The 26,562-nt window shown below is 40.1% G+C and overlaps 1 protein-coding gene across 1 annotated transcript in view; it reads right to left on the reverse strand.

The window, feature by feature from the left end:
* gli3 (GLI family zinc finger 3) overlaps positions 1 to 26,562 on the reverse strand; it is a 173,785-nt gene that overhangs the window by 132,329 nt on the left and 14,894 nt on the right. Inside the window, exon 2 of the mRNA XM_061921678.1 lies at positions 2,310 to 2,483. Within this exon, the coding sequence (XP_061777662.1) occupies positions 2,310 to 2,442 (133 nt within the window). The 5' untranslated portion in view covers positions 2,443 to 2,483. The remainder of the gene's footprint in view (positions 1 to 2,309; positions 2,484 to 26,562) is intronic.

The raw sequence follows: 26,562 nt of genomic DNA on the forward strand, positions 1-26,562 counted from the left end.
CATGTTTGTAGTACGGTTGTATGGTATACATGTACTGGTATAATATCGCGGTACTAACAAATCAAAAATGGTGCTATACTCTGTTTGAAAAGTACCGGCTCCCAATTTTATTTTATTTTATTTTTTACGGGCATGACGGCGCGTTGCTAGATCATGATGTGGAGGGGCGTGGCCTGCGGGCCTGCAGCGAAGCGGGGTGTGCCAGGACCGGCTTTGAAATCAGCAACAGGTGCGCAGATGGCCAACCAGGGCCCAGTTATCTAATCACCTGTCTCTTTGTTAAAAAGCAGCAGCCGGAACGAGAGAGTTGTTGGAGCTGGAGCAAGAGGGCGAGCGAGAGCAAGAGACAAACAGACTACTCCTGAAAACAATCTGAAGAACATTATTGAAAAATAAAAGTCTACTGTACCCATGAAACAGGCTTGCATGACAATGCTTGGTGGTCTGGCGGACCCACTGGAAGACACCTTCTACACATGACATTGCTGGTTTTACGAGCAGCGTAGCATGTTCGGCAGCGCACAATCACCGAGTACTTACAAGCTGACACAGTGTGTAGACAGAAAAGGGAGAACGGACGCATTTTGGCCTAAAAACTAAAGATAAAGGTGAAGCTACAAACACTGAAACGCCCTCAGGAAGAGGTGCTTTAAGACATGGCTATCTAGCTAGAAGCTAACATCCATCCACAGTCAGCAGTGTTTTAGCTACTTATACATTACTAATCCTCAAATCCATGGTGACGAATAAAGAACGTTTCTTACAAGTACCACCCCTTCAGGAAGAGGAATAGCTAAACATGCTTCGCTACACACCGTAGGAGGATATGATAGCTAATCGCTAACAGCGAATGAATGTAAACAAATGCCATTGGGGGATCTACACCTAACATCCACTGTAATGATACCAAGTACAATAGCGTATTTAGTCAAAACTACTATGATTCCATCGATACTTTTTATCGTCACAAAATCTTTTCTTTTAAAAAAAATTCAACATTATGTTTATAACATTAATAAATATATCCCTGGACAAGTGAAGACTTTGAATATGACCAATGTATGATCCTGTAACGACTTGGTATCGGATTGATACCTACATTTGTGGTATCATCCAAAACTAATGTAAAGTATCCAAACGACAGAAGAATACGTGATTATTACATTTTAACAGAAGTGAAGATACAATATGTCGAAACAGAAAATATACCGATATTAACAGTAAATGAACATGTGAATTAATAGTCCATTTTTACAGTTTGTCCCTCATAATTTTGACAAAAAAAACACAATGAGAAACGATACGATATGTTACTGCATGCGTCAGCAGACAAATTAGGAGCCTTTGTTTGCTTATTTATTACTAAAAGACAAGTTGCCTTGTATGTTCACTATTTTATTTAAGGACAACATTTTTATTCGATTGCAATAAAAAACAAATGTTTAATGCACCGTAAGATTTTTTTGTTAAAAAACGCCAAGGATGCCATTTCTTTAGGGGGTCGCCTTTATTTAGAAAAGTAGTGAAAAGTATCAGAATACATTCATACTGGTACTAAAATATTGGGATCGGGACAACCCTAGTTTGTTGTAATAAATATGATTAGAACATTTGAGCATTATATCTGTCTTCAATAACTGTAAGTGTGTTCTCACAAAGTCTTTTTTTGGGGGGGGAACAAATCCACAATAATATCCTCCCTTGAGATTTAAATACCGTTACCTCCCTACTAAACACTGCAGCGTGTGTGACGTCATGATGTCGTGACTTCAGGTGGGTCAGTTTGTGTTCAAGTTACGTACACATTGCATTTTTTTGTAATGTGAACTTCGTAACGTGAACGACGACATAAAAAGATCGAATTTGACAAAAAAAATCATCATTTGATGTCATACCATGCAATGTCGATGCTGCTAGCTAGTTTTTTGGTCAGAAATCATGTGAAAAATGCATAGCAAACACACACACAAACACACTGAAATAAAAACATCAACAACTAAGCTGAAGGTAACATTAGAAAAATCGATTATTAAAACATAGCTTGTTAATGTTAGCGTTAGCATCAAATGCGGCGCACAGCTCAACTATAAGGGCATAAGTATTGACAAACATCTTAATTCATCTTCTTAGCAAGACATTTTAGGCGATTGTATGCTAATGGGAACACTTTGGGGAAGACCCCCGATTAGTTGTTTTTTTGTGTGCATCTGGTTTTCACATATCCCATAAACAAGAAGAACGGTATCCAGCCTGTGTGCAGTTAGTCAGCCCAGGATTAATTTTACATGCACTGGGAGAGTCTGGCGTACCGTTAGACGTGGTGCTGGAGGCCACTGCCTTCTCGCTGATGTCATTGCGCGCTGACGAGCCCTTGGTCGCCACGATGGTCTCCACCCTCTTCTTCTTTTCAGCTGCGGAACTGGCCTGGGACTGGGTTTCCATGGCGAATGGTCATTCCTCAACACCGCATGGAGACAGGATAACTGGGGTCGAGGAGAAGAGAAGGAGAAGCTGCTAATACAACGGTTGAAAAAGCTTACAAAGTTAGCTAGTTTGGGTCAGCGCCTAATCACAACCCCATTAGTCAGATCCGCACATTAAGCAATTAAAATGTTGTATTTCACCCAGCCCTCATTTCCGCCAGAATTTGCATGCAAAAAAGTTTTTTTTGTCAATCTGTTTCTTGTTGGGCGCTAATCCCAATTTTAAAAAACAACATTGGTGGCCATATTGAATCTGGGGTAAACCATTCATGCCAGAGTGAATGACATGAGTAGAATCAAATGGATGCTAATTTTTATTTAAAAGTAAACAAACCATTTTGTTAAACGCCTAAAAAATATCGACTGTAGGCAAACTTTCTAGCTACGTAGCTAGCGCAATAACCAGATTAATTGTATTCTACTTACTGCTTCGACCTATAAACACTGCTACGCTATTTAGCCAGCTATTAAACCAACTAATAACATAACATTGAATTATCAATGCTGGGTAGCTGGCTACATACCAATAATAAAGACCATTGTGTGCAGTAGTTCCCGTGAGTTTTGTAAAAAAAAAAATAATAATAAAAGAAAATTAATAAATAAAATACAATTTTATATATATAAAAGACATATAAATAAAAGACAAATATCTGAGATATCTTTTCTTTTTGTCAAGTAGTTTTCATATGGATGAAAAGGTGGAGACCGGCTACCTATCATAAAGCTGAACATTGAATTTAAATTTTGTAAAAAAAAAAATACATTTTTAAATGTATTTGTTATTTTAATCTGGTAAGATAAACAGTAAATATTTGTATTTAAGAACAATATTCATTTTATTAATTTAAATTTTGTTATTTTGAACAAAATTTGATTCTTGAACAATTTGTTTGCCATATACTGTAGTTGTATTATTGCAAAACGTGTGCATCTGTTTAAATTCTGGTTGGGGTCAAAAAATATAGAAATACAGTATGTGTAATATGTCAGTGATCACACTGCAAAAACTGAAATCCAAGTAAGATTAAATATCTCAAATAAGGGTGATATTTGCTTATTTTCTGTCTGATAGGTTAATTCTTCTTACTAAACAGATTTTATGTGAGAGTGTTTTACTTGTTTTAAGGGTTTTGGTCCTAAATGATCTCAGTTAGATATTGCAGCTTGTTTCTGAGATTTTATGACCTATCTTGAGTAAAATATGCTTGAAACTAGAATATCAACTGATGCAAAGCTGTGTCATTAACACTCACAAGTATAAAACTACTTTTTTAAAGTAATAATTTTATTATTTCAAGCAGGAAAAAAAAATCATGATGCCGAGCGCATATCATTATGTCAAGATAATGGCACTAGCATTTACTTAATTTACGAATATTGAGCAAAAAGGTCTCTTTTTTTTCTACCAAGAAAAGTGCACTTGTTATTAGTGAAAATATACTTATTTTAAGGTATTTTGGGTTCATTAAGGTTAGCTAATTTTGCTTGTTTTGGAAAGTCTTGACAAGCTGAATTCAGATAATTTCGCTTAGTTCAAATAAAATGTCATGTTTTTGAACACTGACTTTTTTCAGTGCAGGTCATACAATCCACAAAGGTTTATTTGATGCAATTGGATAATCGAAAATGTCTTCAACAAACAAGAACAATACAGTTGTCTCCATTCAACCTTTGCGGATGTTATAAAACTCATTTCACACAAATACAAAGGGCAAAAACAATCGTGTCGACCAGCCCTGCAAGGTTTCCCTTATCTTTATCCCCCCTATACGTAACTAACAAAAACTTTTGTTCTCAGTCATTCCCGGTCAATCTGGACACAGTTGCTACCTAGCTAACAAATAAAGATCTATCTTACCTGTTATGAGATTTAGCTTGCTGTTCAGCTAACTCATAACATCATACTGAATTCTTAATGCTAGTTAGCTGGCTACATAACTACCTAATAAACATATTTGTTCTCGGTCTTTCTCGTTAAACCTGTAGCAAACTTACTTAAAAGACTACCTTCCCTGGTACGTTATTTAGCTAGCTGTTCAGCTAACTCATAACGTGTCCCTGAATTATTAATGCTTGTTTAGTTAGCTGGCTATAAAACAAACTAATAAAGACCATTTTGCTCAGTAGTCTCTACTAAATCTGGCTATGGCTACCAAGCTACCTAACTAATAAACTATCGTCCAAGCTACACTATTTAGCTCGCCATTTAGCTAACTCATAACATCCCACAAGATTCCTAATGATAGTTAGTATGTAAATAACTAATAAGGCAGCACGTTTGTGCTTACTAAATCACTAAATCTGGCTACAGTATCTAATTCAATAACTACAAACCCCGTTTTCATATGAGTTGGGAAATTGTGTTAGATGTAAATATAAACGGAATACAATGATTTGCAAATCCTTTTCATCCCATATTCAATTGAATGCATTACAAAGACAAGATATTTGATGTTCAAACTCATAAACTTTTTTTTTTTTTTTTTTTGCAAATAATAATTAACTTAGAATTTCATAGCTGCAACACGTGCCAAAGTAGTTGGGAAAGGACATGTTCCCCAATGTGTTACATCACCTTTTCTTTAAACAACACTCAATAAACGTTTGGGAACTAAAAAAAAACAATTGTTGAAGATTTGAAAGTGAAATAATTTCTCATTCTTTGTTTATGTAGAGGTTCAGTCGTTCAACAGTCTCCGCTGTCGTATTTTACGCTTCATAATGCGCCACACATTTTTGATGGGAGACAGGTCTCGACTGCAGGCGGGCAAGGAAAGTACCCGCACTCTTTTACTACGAAGCCATGCTGTTGTAACACGTGGCTTGGCATTGTCTTGCTGAAATAAGCAGGGGCGTCCATGATAACGTTACTTGCATGACAACATATGTTGCTCCAAAACCTGTATGGATCTTTCAGCATTAATGGTGCCTTCACAGATGTGAAAATTACCCATGCCTTGGGCACTAATGCACCCCCATACCATCAAAGATGCTGGCTTTTGAACTTTGCAACTATAACAATCCGAATGTTTTTTTTTCCTCTTTGTTCTGGAGGACACCACGTCCTCTGTTTCCAAATATAATTTGAAATGTGGACTCGTCAGACCACAGAACACCTTTCCACTTTGCATCAGTCCATCTTAGGTGAGCTCGGGCCCACTCAAGCCGGCAGCGTTTCAGGGTACTGTTGATAAATGGGTTTGGCTTTGCATAGTAGAGTTTTAACTTGCACATACAGATGTAGCGACCAACTGTAGTTACTGACAGTGGTTTTATGAAGTGTTCCTTAGCCCATGTGGTGATAGCCTTTACACACTGATGTCGGTTTTTGATGCAGTACCGCCTGAGGGATCAAAAGTCTGTAATACCATCGCTTACATGCAGTGATTTCTTCAGATTCTCTGAAGTTTTTGATGATTTTACGGACCGTAGATGGTAAAATCCCTAAATTCCTTGCAGTAGCTCATTGAGAAATGTTGTTCTAAAACTGTTCGACAATTTGCTTACAAAGTGGTGACCCTCACCCCATCCTTTTTTGTGAATTACTTAGCATTTCATTGAAGCTGCTTTTATACCCAATCATGGCACCCAACTGTTCCCAATTAGCCTGCACACCTGTGGGATGTTCCAAATAAGTGTTTGATGAGCATTCCTCAACATTGTCAGTATTTATTTCCACCTTTCCCAACTTCTTTGTCACGCGTTGCTGGCATCGAATTCTAACGTTAATGATTATTTGCAAAAAAAAAATGTTTATCAGTTTGAACATCAAATATGTTGTCTTTGTAGCATATTCAACTGAATATGGGTTGAAAAGGATTTGCAAATCATTGTATTCCGTTTATATTTACATCTAACACAATTTCTCAACTCATACGGAAACGGGGTTTGTAATAAATTCATGAGCGGCGCTAACTTATTTACTCTAACTTCCTGAAACAAAAAACACACAAAACAAGCAACAAACAGCAAACACAACAAGGCGAGATTTTGGATCTGACAGACAAAGTCAAGGTGTGTGCAGATCGTCATGCTCGTGTCAGAGAAAAGGAGAAACCTTAGGGGTATATAACAGAGAAAGAGAGAGAGGAGAGAAAAATCAGTCCGTGGAAAAACAAGGATTGTTTGAAGGGCCCTGTTGGGAATATCATGGTGCCGGGCAATTTTTCTTTTAAAGAATAAAAGGTGGTTCAAGTTAATGTTGTAGGTTTAGAAGCGAGGGATGCATGAAGCGTGGCGTCTGCTGGGTTCAGCACCTCAGAGGCCGTCTACAAAGCCAACTCAATCCAGGCCATGCAGGTCTATGATTAGGGAGACAACAGCACAACTAACCATTGACACTCAAGAACAGCAAGTCCTCGTTTTGGTCCTCTACTTTAATAGACGCCGTCATTCACGGAAATATTTACTAATTAGCCAACAAAGCCGTTAAATTGCTGGCCAGTCTGTAAACAAGCGTAGATACACACATGTTTTGTTGCTGTTTGGGGGTCTAGAGAGGAAGTAGCGCAGGCTAAACTTAAGACAAACACTGTGCGCTTTGTTTGTTTTTCACCATGTCATCTATTCTGACCCGCAGCACCATCTGTAAGCAATTGCCAGTTTTCAGACGGAGGAGGGGGTTGAGGGTAAAAAAACACAGACAATTACACCCCACCAATCAAAACAGAATCAAACAATGTCGCCTAATGGCTCCCACATGAGCGCATGTTTGAGAAGGGGTGCTTTTGTGTGTCACAAAACTGCTTTCCAGTCAAATGTGATGCTACTGTACTGCGGCGTGTCAAAATAACCCATGTTATTGTTCTGCTGTTAATAAGATATGCGCTATGAAATAATAGATTAAAAACCCTTAAATGTCTTTGGGATTATGTTAGCAGCCCGCTGTGTAAACATCAACCTTAAAGCTGTTTATCTGCAGGCCTTTTCAGACGTAGAGATGTTTGAAGTATGTTCAAACAGGTGTTGATCTTTACACGGCACTTTGCAGAGAGCTGTTTCTCGCATTTTGGTTTGCGGCCTCACAGTCAGGAAAGTTGAGGTTGATGCCGTCAGGCGATCGAGGGATTGAATTTCCGTTTGGGGGGTATTCCAGCCTCCACTAGCATTCCAAAAAGATGGATTATAGGCTAATTGGAGATTGTAAATTGTTCATAGGTGCGAATATGTCTATATGTGTCCTGTGATTGGTTGGTGATCAGTCAAGGGAATACCAATAGAAGTAGAAGTTACTAACTTTGCAAAGGATAACATTTTCTACAACCCTTCTATTTATTAGCTCTCATTACATGTCCAAAATTGTTTTTTTATTGGCTTAGAGCAATATTGTAATATTGTGTTACGTTACCCCTGTCAGGGCGCGGTCGCCACAGTGAGTAAATCACCAGTGGTTTTGGCATAGTTTTTACCCCGGATGCCCTCTTTGACGCAACCATGGCCTCGGACTGAACCTAGACCTGAACCTGTGCCATGAAAGGCAGAAGCATGAACCATAACACCACCAGGGATAAAACTGACGACTACAATGCAAAAGCTGAGATATATCCATTTTTTCTTCAAATAGATCAGCATATATCGATAGGGGTGCAGGCAAAAAACTGTGCATTGTAAATATCAAATCTGTCGATTTTTTTTAACACGCTGCATAACAAACACGTTTTATTTCTATTTTTAAAAAAAGACCTCTGAGCTGTCCTGCCCTTAAGAAAGACCTTTGGAAGTTTCTTTAAGAGGACCTATTGTGCACACCCAACTTTCTTCCATTTTAAAATCTGTTTTTGTGTATTTGGGATCTGCATAAGTCCCGAAAATTAGAAGTCAAAGCATGGAGCCATTGCAGAGATATTGATAACACAATCTTTCCTTCCTTCATACTTCCTCCAAACGAATAGTTTGGAATTTGACCAAGATGGCAGCTTGTGTGTGTTTGTGTGCAGGTTGATCTTTTTAGTCCTTTCAGTGTTTTTTTACAAACATTTTGCCTGGAGGATTGAGGACGCTATTTGGGTACATCTGGCATGGTACATCTGCCGGCCAGCTGGGACTTGTCCATTCCTTGCCGACCTGTTGGGGACCACCGCTGCCTGACCCGGGAACTGTCCTGGTGTCCTGGATCCGAGTCGGTCCTGTGACCAGCTGTTCCTGCATACCTGCTCTCGCCGTGTCTGCTTGGGGGCCACCGCATTGATACATCTGCCTGGACCGGGAAATAAGGAAGACACTTCTATCTTCTGGTTCTGGAAAAAATGTTTCCTGCTGTCTTGGACTTTTTGGGAAGATTTTTTTTGCTGTGATACTTCGATGAGCTACAATTCAGTTCCTGTTTGGACGTGACGTCCTAAAACGTCATCGTCTACTTCAGATTCAAAAATAGACTCCAACATTTCCAATGTGTGATGTTAGCGAATTATCCATATATGGGGACAAGTGGGAGAAAATGGATGAATGGATGGTAAAAATGTATCCAAAGAACTTTGCCCGAGTCCGCCCTTGTAGGCTGACATTGGAGCCAATAAGTTCCTCATTTTCCTCTCTACTCTCGTTGTGGGGCAGACTGGCTTGTACATGCACATGCATCTTCCGATGTTGTCATTTCTGATATACAAAGTAGCTTATATCTGTCAGTAGAGTCACTATGAAAGCGCTAAAATCTACAACATAAGTTAAACATAAAGGAAAGAAGATGCAGTCGACGTGGAGGCAAATAAAGCAGCATATTCTGAAGAGACAGTCAGAAAGCAGCTTGAAGATGGTCTGTTAAATATAATCTTTGGAAAATTGTGACCAAAGAACCACCATTACATGTTATGTCGACCACAAGGAAGTGTTTTAAATGTAGAAAAAAAAATCATAATGTTTGTTTTACGGATCGTCTTCAGGCCTCTTTCTGACCGACTTTTCAGAAAGCGCCGTTTTGTGAGCGGTGCCTCCACATAAACTACGTTTACTCCCCGCCACTTTTGTTGACGTTTTTAGTTCAAGTTAAAGTTAGATTCCTAAACGATTGTCACACACACACACTGGGTATGGTGAAATTTGTCCTCTGCATTTGACCCATGCCCATGTTTACACCCTGGGAAGTGAGGGGAGCAGTGAGCAGCAGCCTGCACCGCGCTCGGGAATGATTTGGTGATTTAACCCTCAATTTTAACCCTTGATGCTGAGTGCCGAGCAGGGAGGCAATGGGTCCCATTTGTGTAGTCTTTGGTATGACTCGGCTGGGGTTTTTAGCGCTTCTATAGCGAGTGTACTGACAGATTAGGTTTGAAATATAATACTTTGTATTACAAATGACAACAACGGAGGATGCATGTGCCTGTACGAGCCAGTCTGCCCCACAACAAGAGGATAGCGAAAAAGGAGTTATTGAATACAGCGTGGGACTACAATAACGGACCCGCGCAAAGTACTTTGGGTAAATGTATACCATATATGGATAAACAGCTGACTTCACCAATGGTGAAAATGTCACAAATTGGGCAAGTCAAGATGGCTCTTTTGGACATAGTATGAAGGAAGATAAGATTGTTTAATAAATATCTCCGCTATGTCTCCATGGTTTGATTTCACATTTTCGAAACGTATGCAGATCCCAAATACACAAAGTCAGGTACCAATATATAGTATAAATGTTTTTTTGCATAATAGGGCCCCTTTAAAGCACATTTGTCTCTTACAGCCATTACAATTACATGCAAATGTCTCGTGGCCAATTTGCGAACTAGGCAATGCTGTCATTGTGTGACCCTACCAGCTCATTGTCACAAATACAATGCATTTCGGTGGGAAACACTGGTATGCATCCATCAGTGGAAAAAGTTTGGATCCCCTATTTTAGGCTATGTCTACACTAAGCTGGATAACCTCTTAAATGAATAATTATTTACCCTAATCCCCGTTTCAGCCACACTTAACTATCGTTTAAGGTCCCCCTCCTCGGACAATTTTTTACACGGGTAAGTGCGCCGTGTATTTCTTGAATCTCTGGCTCTTAGCTTTGTATGGACTCATTGATTGTTTACAAACTGAGTTCGGAGAGGAAGTGATGCCAGAAACACCACGCCCCACTCAGAAAGAACACGCTTCAGCCAGCTTCATAATAAAGCAGTTTCGTAACGCGGAGTTAACCACTGGAAATATGTAGACGAGTAATCCAGACATGCCGTGTTTCTCCTTCCGTCTGTACAATCGCTTGTGGAAATCACACGTGAATACCTTAAGAGAAAGCGATTGCAGCTATTTCGGATACAACACTTCTCAGACGGCAAGAGAACTTTCGAATGTCCAGGTCAGCTGAGATTCTACTTACCGAAAAACTTTGTCAATTTGTCGAAGGAAAGACAACGAGAATGCGGGCTCCCGTGGATGTGACAAAAAAGGTAGCGGGTGCTTTTTATTACCTGGTCGTCGAGGGAAGACTATGGAAAACAGCGAATGCTTTTGGACTGGCAAAGCAGACTGTATCAGTTATTGTCCGCTATGTATGTCGTGGACTCAACGTCTAGGTCCAGAGTATATAAAGTCACCAAAAAGGAATGGACAATGAAGCTTAAAGCTAAAGAGTGAGGAGTGTCCTGATCAGATATCTAGATCCTGGATCGATTGTTGTAAAATGTTCTTTGTCACATTGTGTACTTTCACGTTTATTAAATATTTGATTAATTCATGATGTTGATTGATTGATTGATTGATACTTTTATTAGTAGATTGCACAGTACAGTACATATTCCGTACAATTGACCACTAAATGGTAACACCCGAATAAGTTTTTCAACTTGTTTAAGTCGGGGTCCACGTTAATCAATTCAGTGATTCTCATGTGATTCACCACAATAAGGCCCCACAGCACACTGGATTCCAGTTAATTCAAATACCACAACACTGGATATTGTTGAGACAAGTTAAATTTAAGAACTTACACACAAAGCAACACTGGAGGTGTATATGACGTGCGCATTTTCCGGGCATGCGTACAAAGTTGCGTTGCGCCGGCGGACGGAAGGTGTTGGGGGTCTTAAATGGTGGCATTGTTGTGTGTATACACGGATAATGTTAGGTGGATAACTCTGGATAACCTTATCTGGCTTAGTGTAAACGGGGCCTTAGACAGTATGTGGTGTACCTAATGAAGTGTCTGGGCTTGGGTTGGAGCGAGAATAGAGGAGAGGGGGCATTCCAACAGAAGCATTCCCAAGTCCGGGTCAGCGGAGCGTGTCTGACTGGCTTTTTGTGGTTGTAGGGGCAGGTCCAACATCCCCGAAAGCAGCAATTAAAAGCAAAGACCTTTCCACCCGTAATCCCTCTGACCTGCGTGCTGCAGATGTTGCAGCCTGCTCTCTCTCTCTCCCTCTCTCTCTTGCCGGGTTACCGCCTCAGAAATTTTATTTCACATTATTGCTCAATTAGCGCATCTTTATTCGCAGTCTAATCCCTGCGCACGCAGTGAGAGCGAGGCCATTTAACAGGTTTAAAACGCCACAATGTGCACTGTTCGGAGAGGGGGCTGGAGGGTGGGGTGGGGGGATCCTTATTTTAGAACCACATTGAGCAAATCAATTTTACATAAATTATACGCCTCGCCACAAAAGCGGCGGGTTGAAAGTCAAATGGAAGACATCAAAGCGACGCGGGAAAAGAAACTTTTGGACAAATTAAAGTTACCTGCTTGCTTAAACACACACACACATTACCAACCACAGTGGGAATTTATTTTTCTTAACTGCTGAAGTGTTTTCTTAGATTTGGCACACCTCTTCACACATGAGGTGCTGTATTTGTGTTCATTTCATTAGGGTGACTGTTCAGTGTCAACCTCCCCCCCCATACACACACACACACTCACCCTCCAAAGGGGGTTGGAGGCTGGCGGCGGCAGCATTCATCATCATTACATCAGCGACCACCGAGATCTGTTATCTGACGCTTATCAAGAGTGCACCAAGTTGGAGGGGAGGGAAGAGATGGAGACGATTGCAAGCATAAGCGGGATAGAAAACAGGAGATGGGGGGCCGGGGGGGGCGGATCGAGAATGAATGGGGAGAGTGTGTGTTTACTGTGCCCCTGCATGCCTGTACATGCTTTCCTGTGTGTGTTTTAGGTAATTTCACAGCTATGCCAACAGCATTAAGGTTCTACTGCACAGCTGGAACAACTAAAAAACACAGGAGGGGTGTAAAAAAAATAAATAAATAAAAAAAATAAGGGGGGAGAGGGGAGTCTAAACCCTGGAGCCAGATTAGCACGAATCTAAAACAGAGCGGTGTGCATGTGTTTGCATTGGATAAGGTTATGGCGTGAGGGATGAGGGCCCCTTCAGGAGACAAGCTGGAGGACAAGTCATGGGGTTCACGATCCCCGCTGAGGAGGTGTTTCTCAAACTCATTGACTCTCCGAGGAAAACCACAGAATTTCCACGCCGGGCTAACGGCTTCCCCTCGACCTCATAGAGGGAGGAGGGGTGTGGAGTGTGGTTTTGGTGGCTGACGTTCACCAGCGAGAGCCAACACGGCGCCCAGATGGCACCGGGTCTGGCCTCGCAGCTAACACGGGGACCAGCCCCTCCAGTGAGGGCCATTTAGCAGAAATTAGTCACACTCCGCCACACACACACACACACACACACACACACACACGTATATCACAACAGCTGATATGTGCATGCAAACTGGTTAACACACGGCCTTTTCACCCTTTTGTGTATTTGGACATGCTTGAGCTCGTGGGGCTGTTGCTCACTTACATGTAGCTGAAATATTTCATGTGAGAGTGCGACAGTTAGTTATTGAACAAAAAAAAAATCTGGAAAAAAATACAGCGACCAACAAGATCCAGTAGATGGCGCTGTGATGAAAAAAAGCTGTTCTTATTGAAGCCTTTGCTTGAATTTGAAAACAATTGAGTAGAAAACATTGCCTGGGGTAAAGTACAGACACGGAGCACATAATGTTCCATCTATTTTCTACCGCGTATTCCCTTTCGGGGTTGCGGGGGGCGCTGGTGCCTTTTTCAGCTACAATCGGGCGGAAGGAGGAGTACACCCTGGACAAGTTACCACCTCATCACCGGGCCAACACAAACAGACAGACATTATTCACACTCAGATTCACACACTAGGGCCAATTTAGTGTTGCCAATCATCCTATCCCCAGGTGCATGTCTTTGGAGGTGGGAGGAAGCCGGAGTACCCGGAGGGAACCCACGCATTCACGGGGAGAACATGCAAAGTCCACACAGAAAGATCCCGAGCCTGCGATTGAACCCAGGACTGCAGGACCTTTGTATTGTGAGGCAGACGCACTAACTCCTCTGCCACCGTGAAGCCCGCACATAATGTTATTATAGATAAATATAAATGAAATGGGGGCTTCACGGTGGAAGAGGGGTTAGTGCGTCTACCTCACAACACGAAGGTCCTGAGTAGTCCTGGGTTCAATCCCGGGTTCGGAAACTTTCTGTGTGAAGTTTGCATGTCCTCCCCGTGAATACGTGGGTTCCCTCCTGGTACTCCAGCTTCCTCCCACCTCCAAAGACATGCACCTGGGGATAGTTTGATTGGCAACACTAAATGGGTCCTAGTGTGTGAATGTGAGTGTGAATGTTGTCTGTCTGTTTGTGTTGGCCCTGTGATGAGGTGATAACTTGTCCAGGGTGTACCCCGCCTTCCGCCCGATTGTAGCTGAGATAGGCACCTGGGCCCCCCGCTGTTGTGATCTGGTTCCCGGATCACATCTCTAGTTTATGTTTGTATCCTTTTTTGTGTTTTGATCGTTCTGGACTCTGCCGATCCCATTGTTTTGAGCACTTCCTTGTTTGCTTCTATCACCATGGCGACTTAATTTGCTCCTCCTGCACGGGCTTCTGACGTACACCTTTTTGTGATTATTGTTTAGTATTTAAGCCCGCCTGCTACCTTAGTTCGTCCTGGACGTTTTCTTTGCTCTTTGCAACAGTTGCGTGAGTAATTCTCTTTCGTATGTACTCTGCTAAGTTTTAGCTTAGCTTCCGCGCGCTCGGCTCGCGCTTCTATGGACTTGTGAACTATACTCTTGCTAACAATTAGCATTTCGCTTCCCGTGCTAAGGCACGCCTTTGTTTTGCTTCTGTGACAAGTGTTCTTTTGTTGTATTTTTATATTAAAACAAGCTCCTACCTGCAATCCTGCTTGCTCCTGTCCTGTAGCATCTAGAGGTGACAACACACGCGCGTCCAAAATGCGCCACGCACGCAACACCCGCGACCCCAAAGGGAATAAGCGGTAGGAAATGGATGGATGGATAAATGAAATGTTGACTTAATAATATTTGCATCATTATTAAATAAAAAATGTATATGTATGTTTAATAATTAGTTTTTCATACATCTAAAACCTCAACAGAATGATATATATGTGTAATAATCTTTTTTAAAGTGTATCTTCAAACAAACATATATAGCTGTATTTATATATATATATATATATATATATATATATTTATATATATATATATATATATATACTGTATGTATATATAATTATATATATATATATATATATATATATATATATAAGTATTTTTCCTAAATCTAGATATCAATTATCAAGTAAAGTTACATTTAAACATATATATATGAAGGTATATATGTATGATATTAAAAAACATATCAATACATAAATATATAATTAAATTAAGAAAGTAAAGTAACAAATAAATAATCAATAATAATAAATACATATAAATATAGATATATATGAATTAATACGTAATTATTTGTATTTTTTGCTTAAATATAAACACATATATACTATTACAAAAAGTTATATTTAGAATTAAATTTTGACAATAATATTTCAAATTTACATATAGCGGTAAATAAAGTCTCAATTTTACTTTTTGTGCACACAACTAATATTTCAGACAAAAAATTATAGCTTTTGGAGTAATTTCCGCCTAGTTTTTATGTGTTCCTATCGGCACTCCGTGTCCATTCTCCAGTGTGTGGGTCAGGAAACAGCCAAAATTGGCACAGCTGGCAAATGTTTTGAATGATAAAAAATACATATAGCTTAGTAGTAGCTAAGAATTGTTGCACGTTTGTGATGTGAGGTGACCAGAAAAATAAACAAAAGAAATGTGCAGCTTCAACTCTATGGTGTTTATATAGTATTTAAATTCAATTATACAGTTTTATAATGCATTAGCATTGCTATATGTACCGTATGTAGTCCCTAAAGCCTGTTTGAAAACTCCTCCGATCTAAAATCATCCAAACTAAAGTGTAGCTAGAGCAAACGAGGGATGTTTATATTTTTTGTCAAGGACAAACAGTGCAACATCAATAGCTTTCAGCGGCACTAATAGGATTATCCCTGTGAGCGGTGCGCTCCCTCAGACCTCTCCACTTACTGTACAATGCTTTGGAGGGCTGCTTTGGGACCCTAAGCGAGCCGAGTGCATCTTACATTCCTGCGTAACAAACCCGCACGATGTAATCGGGACGCTTACATGATGACGCCTCTCTTTTTTTGCGCTCTCTACCCGGCAGATAAGGCCCGAATGAAGCAACAATGCCTTGCACATGCTTCCCCCCACGGCTGCGCCCTGCTTATTAAAGTATTTATTTATATATTTTGACTTTGCATTGGCTGCCACACTGCAGCCTTTGATGCGACATTTCCTGAAAAGTGCTTGTTCAGCGCTTTAGTGGAAGCCCGGGGCGCACCATGCAGATCATGACTGCGGAACAACACAATGAAGGTCCTTGGGAAAGTTTTCTGTCTTGAACTTTACAAGACACTTGCCGCTCAAGCAGCAGCAGCAGGTTGAGGGTCTGCAGCCCTGCTTTGAGAGGCTTTCGTCTGCATAGAATACTTGCATTCTTTCTTCATTTACAAAGAAAAGAACTACTGTATTTTTTTGTGTTTTTCTGTGCGCGCGTGTGTGTGTGTGTGTGTGTGTGTGTGAGAGAGAGAGAGAGAGAGAGAGAGAGAGACAGAGAGAGAGAGAGAGTGAGAGAGAGAGAGAGAACACGTGTAGGGATAGGAGCTCCACCTTTGGATATGCAAGCACCAAAATCTGTGTGCTGAACATGAATAAGGGAGGCGACCCAAGGGAGGAGATTTGTGGAGAAGAGAAACTCCTGACATACATCTGAGCTTAGATATAGTGTGTGTGTGTGTGTGTGTGTGTGTGTGTGTGTGTGTGTGTGTGTGTGTGTGTGTGTGTGTGTGTGTGTGTGTGTGTGTGTGTGTGTGCGTGTGTGCGTGCGTGTGTGTTCTTGTATTTCTACCATTCTTGAGACATCAACAAGGAAAAGTACCTTCCATACGAGGACGGGTGAACAAGTTAGGACCGAAATCATGGTCCCAAAACGGAAGATTTGCACCCGTGGTGGTGAAATCTACAAAAATTAGGGCGATCCCAAAAAGGAGGGATTTTTGAAATTGACTGTGTCGGTTTTAAAAGGGCTCCCCCTCTGGTCAACATATGAAATAACAAGTGTGTGTAAAAATTTTAAGTGATCCCCCTCTGGCCAAAATTAATTTAAAATAAATAAATAAATATGTATATAGCGACATACTGTAATAACTTCAAGTAAATAATAAAGATTAAAAATCAGTTAACATTTTGAAAAAAAATAACTAAAAGCTTACATTTTTATATTTGCATAGTATGTACATATTATTAATGTTATAAATACCGATCTTTATGTATCTGGAAATGTGTGTAAAAATTTGAAGTGCTCCCCCTCTGGCCAAAATCAATTTTTAAAAAAATAAATAAACATGTATATAGAGACATACTGTAATAACTTGAAGTAAATAATGAAGATTAAAAAACAGTAAAAAAAAAAACAAATACAAAAATTAACTAAAAGTTTACTTTTTTTATATTTGCATAGTATGTATGTATTATTAATGTTGTAAATACCGATCTTTATATATCTAAATGGTGGTCCTAAAGAGGTAGGCATTTTCGGAGGTCACAAGAAGTGTGTGTGTGTGTGTGTGTGTGTGTGTGTGTGTGTGTGTGTGTGTGTGTGTGTGTGTGTGTGTGTGTGTAGTGCTAGCATCTCTACCTGTGCAAAAAAAGTAGTACTCTGGTTTTGTTAGTAATCAGAGCCGAAAGGTCAGAAAAAAAACCCAAATCCGTTACAAACACCCAAAAATATTATTAAAGAAAAATTATATTCCTACATGAAGAAAACAAGGCGGAATAACGCGAGTGAAACGGATAAATTCTGGTTTTTTTGCGGTGCATTGCACTGAAAGTGAAGCGGGAATGGGTGGACTCTGATTGGCTGTTTTGACGGACATTTCCGCCATGTTTGATCGATCTGTTGTACGCTCATTACCATATGCTCACAGCTGATCACCTTCGTTGACCTGAAATTCATCACGACTATTGTCATAGTGTTTCTCACCTTCTTTATCAAAGTGTTGGCACTGGAAAGCTTCTGTTAACCTGCTCCACATGACAGGGTTTGCTTTCTGTGTCGTTTTCCATTATTTGCTCTGCTCTTATTTTGTTACATCTGTTTTGTGTTGAATGGGTCCCTTTTTACTCAAATCAAAGAGGCTGCAGTATGCAGCTGTTTGTAATCACTAATCAGGAGGGGTCTTAAGCATCACTTTACCATTTCCAGTGTAACGTGTATGTTAGATGCTTCCCATTGCATCCTGTTGACTTTTTCAGGTTTCCTGGTCTGTATTTTTAGTCTTACTGTTTTGCGTGCAAATTTGCTGGCTTGATTAAAGAAACTGTTTCGTACTGGTCTGCTATTTCTCTACAAGGTCGGGGTCCTGCAGCCCTAAAAGATATCTTTGTTCCCATGTTGGGTTAGTTTGCAGTCGCCTAAAGGTGGGATTTTAGTACTTTTAGCAGCGCCTTGATCACAGAGAGCTAAAAACCTTATGCAGCTATTGACATACATCCCTGAGCTGCTGCTGCATCGCCTCTGAGTTGGTGAAAGTTGTGAAATGAATGCGCCGTATGCTTAAAATGAGCAAAATACCTAAATAGATAGATAGATAGATAGATAGATAGATAGTACTTTATTGATTCCTTCAGGAAAATTAAAATTCCAGCAGCAGTGTACAGAGTTGAGATCAATTTAAAGAAAAAAGTAAAAAGTAAATAATGGGGGTTTAAAAGGAAACAAAATAGAGAAATATTACAAAAAGAATAAAAACAATGGGAATAACAATATAACAGTAAAATAAGAATATAACAAGACAAAGTAGGCAGTAGTGACCATGTTATGAAAACGTATTGCACTGTTAATGTTTTGCATCCCCTGTCATCCTAGTACCCCCCGCCTGTAACTATAAATACATATATACTTACAGCCCGTATATAAAACGCTGATGGAGGTTTTTGGATGTATTTAGAGCGTTTTATCGGCAGAGTAGAACGAATCCCAATGATTCCATTCTTAACTGACTTTAATAGCGTTAGAATGCATGAAAAAATTTCTTGTTTCTCAAAAGGATTGTGAATGATAGGTAAAATTCCCCAAAAAGTGCAGTTTCCAGCATACCGTATTTCCTTGAATTGCCGCCGGGGCGCTAATTAATTTAAAACCTCTTCTCACTTCTGCGCTTACCAAAGGCATGCGGTAAAAGTAAGCCTGCCCTAATTATTTTAAAACTTCTTCTCACTCCGGTACTTACCAAAGACATGCAGTAAAAATTTAAGTGTGATGTAAGCTTGGACCTTTATACCTACTGAATAGCTCTTAATCTTCTTCCCTTTATGCGATTTCAAATTACCGGTATTGAAATCAGCCTCTTTCATTTAGAAAATTATAACAAGGGAAGTGTCACTTGTGACATCACAAGTTTGACCAGGCGGTAATACTAAGCATGCGCTAATTATTTTGCGAAGCGAGTTTGACCCGGCAGTAATTCAAGGCAGGTGCATACTATACTATATGCCCTGCGGCAATTCAAGGAAATACGGTAAGTCAATTCCATACAGTTAATAATAAATAGGTTAGTGTTTTTCAAACCATCGTTCTCTGTTTGAATAATTGCAGCCCTTTGAGACACTTGTGATTAAGGGCTATATAAATAAACTTGGATTGATTGATTGATTGAATTTCTTTTGATTAAACCTTTTCAAAAATTTACACCACAGCTGAAAAAAAGTATGTTTGATTCGCAGTGGCGGGATGTGCATTTCTCAGCTAGGCCTTCAGTGATGTCCTACTTAGTCCCACTTCACCTCTCAAAATACAGTAATGTATGTCATCACATGGTCACGGCTGGCGATACTTTACAGAAACACACTTGCACACTACTGTGCTTTAAATCCCCTCAACAGTATAAAAAAAGGGTTTATTTTTTGGCGCATTTAACATTCAATAAACCCGCTTCAACAATTAAAACACCTATGTGGTACTGTCAAAAATAAAATAATTGTATAAAAAACGTATAAATAAATATTTGAACTCACAATTTGTAGCACCCATCCGATGCCGTATAAGCCAGTGGTATCGTCGTAGTCGGTTGATTCGTGTCAAAGTGCACACCATTTCGCCGCCGGTGTTGTGCCAAAATGTGATACCTGACAAAAACGTATTTCCTTTGCGGGAGCGCACACCGCTTGGCTTCAGACAAACACTTTATCTTTGTGGTTATTGTACCGGTGAGTTTTCTGTGGCTTTATATGGTTCTGTTGCCACCTCCTGTTTTTGCAACTTGTGATTGGATACTCACTTGGGACTCCCAAGTGAGTATCCAATCACAGCGTCAAGCCAGCTAGAAGGCCTTACTGACGACAACTCGTGATCTGATTGGCTATCGCAATTGTCTATCACCTCTATGTGTCCGTTCACTTATAGTGCAAAGACGCCCGCTTTGTTGATTCTAAAGGATCAGCGCTGATTTCGTCCAGCATGGCAACATAAGCTAGCTGAATTCTGATTAGATACAAACTAAAACTAAAAACAACAGCATTGGAAGAAGCATAATATGACATGAAGAGAATATGAACACTTTTAGATATTTAGGGAAAGTAAATAAAAAAATACTTTTATCTTTAATTATGATCACGATTTTGGGTTATGTTAGGCCAGCAAAGAAGGTCTTGCTGGCCCTGACGGCCCACCACTGAGGATTTGTGCTAATATCGGATTAATATCTTTTTGAGTCACTACTCAAGTCCAAACGTCGTACCGGGACATCGCTATTCCATCCATCCATCCATTTTCTACTGCTTATTCCCTTTTTGGAGTCGCGGGGGGCTATTCATTATTTCAAAAAAGCTTTTCAGACGTGTGGAAGCAGAGCTGATAAAAACTAAAAAGGATAGGATAAAATCAGTTTTAAAAAAACTGCTTTGAGGTGCAGTGTGTGCTGCATGAAGCTACAGGTTATAAAGTCATTAGCCAAGTTGTTTTCCCTCCGTTAGACGTCTTGAATTTGTGTACTTGCACTTTCATTCACTCCTGTGAGTCATCGGCATACGTGTCGGAGCAGCGCGGCGTGATTAATGGCGGGAGCGAGCCTCTCTGAGGCCAAAGCCCGACAACAGCCAGGGGGCAGCGCGATAATGCGCAATAATAAAGGCGGCAGACAATCAGCCAGGCAAAGCGAGGCCTATTAGATCGCCCCATCAGGATGGCTAAGTGAGAAATTAGCCCTTCCCGCGCTCCGCCACAATTCATCAAGCGCTAGCCTCCGAATCCCCTGCTCAAGAAGTCATAATGTTTACTTCCAGACCGGACTGGATGCCCCAGCGGCGAGCTTGATTGGCTCTTATTAATTCCCGCGCTGGCCCCCGGGCCGCGCCATTTAAAGCGCATTAAAGGGTTCCAAATTGGATGAGATGAAGTTGTCTCGCTGTTTGGCTCTGGCGTGATAAAGCCGGACCCAAACAAGAAATGAGCAGGGAGGGCAAAGCAATCAGGATGTAAAGGAATGTCGAATGAGGCTGAGCTGAGCCAGGCGGAGGAATGCAGAGAGAGAGAAAAAACAAGGAGGCGGGAGGGGGGCAAACTAGGAATGGCACGGCTTTAATGTTCCACTTCCTGTGCGGATGGGAAGACGTCCAGGGGGTAATGGCGGGTTACGCATTCCGCGCGCGCTGAAAGGGATGACTCGGTTAAACGTGCACGTTCACCTTATCTTTCAGGAGACGGGATGAACATTCCTTGGAATAAGGTCACTGTCAGCACGCCATCCGTGAGCCGACATGTCGTGTGGGAGGGACTATATGGTCCAAATAAACTACACACTACAGACTTTCTTCTCAACTAACCATAGAAAAAACACTGCCGTTGCCTCTAGTTCGGTCTTGTACGGAAAAACATGCCCCAAAAAACTTTGATCCAAAATCCTCCTCAGAAACCTGCGTCCTCTGTGGTGGAAATTTCTGTTTGGCATAATTCCTGAACTCAAAATTGAGCAAAACAAGAGAAAGTTGGTTTTCAAAAGAATATTGCAGTATTTTTCAACAAGATTTGTGTCATTTTGTGTGTCTGTAGCTTTAATGCAAATTACCTATGTTTGTCAACACCTGACTTTATTACCTTATTACATATACACTGCAACTCTGCACTTGTCCATGGTAAAAAAAAAAAAAAAAACTGCTTGGTGGACTTGCGGTTAGAGTGTCCGCCCTGAAATCGGTAGGTCGCGAGTTCAAACCCCAGCCAAGTCATACAAAAGACTGTGAAAATTGGACCTAATCACCAAGATGTTGAAGATGTTCTACGAGTCGGTGGTGGCGGGCGCCTTCTTGTATGCCGTGGCTTGCTGGGGCAGCGGGCTGAGAGTGAGGGACACTAACAGACTGGAAAAGCTGGTAGAGAAGGCCAGTAACAAGGTGGGAGTGGAGCTAGACTCTCTGGCGGTGTTGTCGGAGAGGAGAAGACTAGCAAAAACTCCTAGCCATTATTGACAACACCTCCCACCCACTACACTCGGACCTTGCGGAGAGAATGAGCACTTTCAGTGGAAGGCTCAGACTCCCAAAATGTAACACGGAACGACACAGGAGGTCCTTCATACCGACAGCCATCAGACTGTATAATGCATATGTTCCTTCTTGACTGCACTTAAATGTAAAATATATGTAGAATATATGTAGAATATATTTATATTATTCATATATTATATGCATAATATACGTTATACATATTATTTATTATTATTATTGTTTATTGTGAGCGAACTGTGGTGCTGAATTTCCCCCAGGGATCAATAAAGTACTTACTATTCCATTCCATTCTATTCTATTCTAAATGATTCTCGAGCGTGGCCACTGCTGATGCTCACTGCTCCCCTCACCTCCCAGGGGGTTAAACAAGGGGATGGGTCAAATGCAGAGGGTAATTTCACCACACCTAGTGTGTGTGTGTGACTATCAGTGGTACTTTGACTTTAACTTAAAGGCCTAATAAAATGAGATTTTCTTATTTAAACGGGGATAGCAGGTCCATTCTATGTGTCATACTTGATCATTTCGCGATATTGCCATATTTTTGCTCAAAGGATTTAGTAGAAAACATCCACGATAAAATTCGCAACTGGAGAAAAGCCCTGCCTCTACCGGAAGTCGCAGAAGATGACGTCACATGTTGATGGCTCCTCATATATTCACATTGATTTTAATGGGAGCCTCCAACAAAAACAGCTATTTGGACCCAGAAAACGACAATTTCCCCATTAATTTGAGCGAGGATGAAAGATTCGAGTTTGAGGATATTGATAGCGACGGACTAGAAAAAAAAAAAAAAAATTCAAAAAAAAAAAAAACGCGATTGCAATCGCATTGCATTGAGACGGATTTATATGTTTTTAGAGACATTTACTAGGATAATTCTGGGAAATCCCTTATCTTTCTATTATGTTGCTAGTGTTTTACTGGGTTTAGCAGTACCTGATAGTCGGAAGTATACGGGTGTTGACGCGCAGTGTCTCGGGGAAGTCGACGGCAGCTGTACGGGAGGCGCATTAATCATAGAGAGATCATGAGCTGGTGAGCTGCTCTCTTGCGTAAGAGCTGGTGAAAGTTAATTCTAGATTGTAAATGATGCCTCTCACCTAGATAGTAGAAGGATGGTGACATAAAACGAAAAGTTGGACATTGTTGACAGCCAACATAGACCTGGAGATGGTGAGAAAAACACGAAAAGGCTCTTGTTTGCAACCACCTTTTTTTTAACCCTTTGCGAGGATCATACTTCATAATTTATCCAGATGGGAAGAGAGTACCAATCCATCAGTCGTCATCTCAGTGAGAGCAGACATTGTACTGTAAGTGTTTCTTTTATTATGTTTGTTGTCTGTCACAAAAGTATTGTTGTTGTAGGAAATTTGATTGATTGATTGATTGATACTTTTATTAGTAGATTGCACAATATATATATAAATATTCCGTACCATTGACCACTAAATGATAACACCCGAATTATTTTTTCAACTTGTTTAAGTCGGGGTCCACGTTAATCAATTCATGGTAATAGTGAACATAGTGATGTGTCTGTAAAACTAATGAACAAAACATGTACATATTACATGTTATTATGAAAGTGCCTGTTACTACATTACATATATACTTACAGCATGTGTATAAAACCTAGATGGAGGTTTATACTTTTTTATTACAGCACTTTATAGGCGGAATAGAGCGACTCGAATTGGCTCCATTGTAAGCTGGAATTTTTGCTAATGTTTATTTACGAGTTAAAGTGCATAAAAAAGAGAAAACGTATGTGTTCTTGTCTTGCATCAGAATTGTGAATGATAGACACGATTCTAAATAAAAAAAGCACTTTCCCTTTAAGAAGTGCTTATAAATGTTAGCAACGCTAGCATACCTTGTGAGCAACATGCTAACATTAAGTTCACATTTTAGCAGCACGTCAGCCTATTTACTGAAGAACAACGCAAACTTAGTTGGTCTGTCGCTTGCTGACAGATTTCAGGCAGAGCTACGAGCCTGAGAAAGGAGTATTTTTTCCTCCATAAAATACGTTGCTGGAAAGTGGACCAAACGATTGAGGGAGATGATAAGAGTTGTCCTCACTTTATGTGCTCAAAAATGTACACATTCATTTTGAAAACAATAACATGTCGATTTTGTGTAATATAGGACCTTTAAATCACTTTTTTGTAGTGTAGTCTTTTGGACAAAATTTCAACATTGTAGCTTGTATAACTTTATTTAACTTTAATTTCATACCGCCCGAATGCAGCTGAGAAAGGCTCCAGCACCCCCCGCGACCCTGAAAAAGGAACAATCGGTAGTAAATGGATGGAATGGATGTATTGTGTTTTCTTTAGTTATTTTATTTTTTTAAATACATTTGTTTTAAATAATTTTGTGTGTTCTAGATCGCACAAATTAAATGTAAAATGTGTTAAGAAAAAAAATATAAAAAGTTCAACATTTAAAAAACTAAAAAATAGAAAGACATTTTGAATATATATTAAAAAATGGAAAAAGAAGTTGAATAATTTTTCACAACTCTGTGATGCAGATTACAGGGTTTAGAACTGGACCCCAATACACAATCTACGGCGCAAATTCTATCCAACAATGCCTTTGACTTACCAAAATCGGCCAAATAGATTCAAAAAATGAAAAAAAAAACGTTTTCATGAGACCTTGCAGTTTTAAATAAAACTTCTTATAATTGCAGTAAAGACATGCACCTGGGGATAGGTTGATTGGCAACACTAAATGGTCCCTCGTGTGTGAATGTGAGTGTGAATGTTGTCTGTCTATCTGTGTTGGCTCTGCGATGAGGTGGCGACTTGTCCAGGGTGTATCCACCTTCTGCCCGAATGCAGCTGAGATGTGCCCCCCGCAATCCCAAAAGGGACAAGCGGTAGGAAATGGATGGATGGATGTTGTGAGTGTCTGGATAGCTCAATAAATAATTGTGTTAGCTGTATGAACAAACGGGAACAGATTTAAATTTCAGTCCGTGTGAATTGTAATATCTATAATTAACATTGTTTTTATCAAAACATTATTTTTGTTATTAGATTTATATCTGTCATTATTTACTTAACTATCTCTTAGACCAGTGGTTCTCAAATGGGGGTACGCGTACCCCTGGGGGTACTTGAAGGTATGCCAAGAGGGACGAGAGTTTAGGTTTTTTTTATTCTAAAAATAGCAACAATTCAAAAATCCTTTATAAATATATTTATTGAATAATACTTTGACAAAATATGAATGTAAGTTCATAAACTGTAAAAAGAAATGCAACAATGCAATATTCAGTGTTGACAGCTGGATTTTTTGTGGACATGTTCTATAAATATTGATGTTAAAGATTTCTTTTTTGTGAATAAATGTTTAGAATTAAGTTCATGAATTCAGATGGATCTCTATTACAATCCCCAAAGAGGGCACTTTAAGTTGATGATTACTTATATGTGTAGAAATCTTTATTTATAATTGAATCACTTGTTTATTTTTCAACAAATTTTTAGTTATTTGTATATCTTTTTTTCCATACAATTCAAGAAAGACCACTACAAATGAGCAATATTTTTGCACTACAATTTAATTAATCAGAAACTGATGACATAGTGCTGTATTTTACTTTTCTATCTCTTTTATTTCAACCAAAAATGCTTTGCTCTGATTAAGGAGTACTTGAATTAAAACAATGTTCACAGGGGATACGTCACTGAAAAAAGGTTGAGAACCACTGTCTTAGACCAAAGGTTCAGAGTATCAAAAACAGTACTTTTTAGGGATTTTTGCGCATGCGTCCATTATTGGCAGTTTTTCGGCATTTCCGTGCCTCGCGGTGGGCGACTGTAAACAATTTCCCATGAACACTCTGAGGCTGCTGCTTGCGCAAACAAAGTGAATTGGCTCCCGGGGTCGTGCAAGCGGGCTCATTTCAAAGGCAAAAACCCACACGGGGTGGAAGTGGTTGCTGTGCCGGATGGCAGCGCGGAGTGCGACTCCTCCACTCGGCGGCGTTGAGCCGATGGCAGGCGAGGTGTGACATCAAAAGGCGAGCGCGGCTCAGATGGAGTCCCGCAGACTTTGGAGACGACGCTCCCCCTTTGCTTTCATATCAGCTACGTTACACTTCACTCCCCCGCCAACCTTCGCCCGCCCCTCG

This window comes from Nerophis ophidion, linkage group LG15, assembly GCF_033978795.1.
Source record: "Nerophis ophidion isolate RoL-2023_Sa linkage group LG15, RoL_Noph_v1.0, whole genome shotgun sequence".
In the NCBI taxonomy this organism is placed as follows: Eukaryota; Metazoa; Chordata; class Actinopteri; order Syngnathiformes; family Syngnathidae; genus Nerophis; species Nerophis ophidion.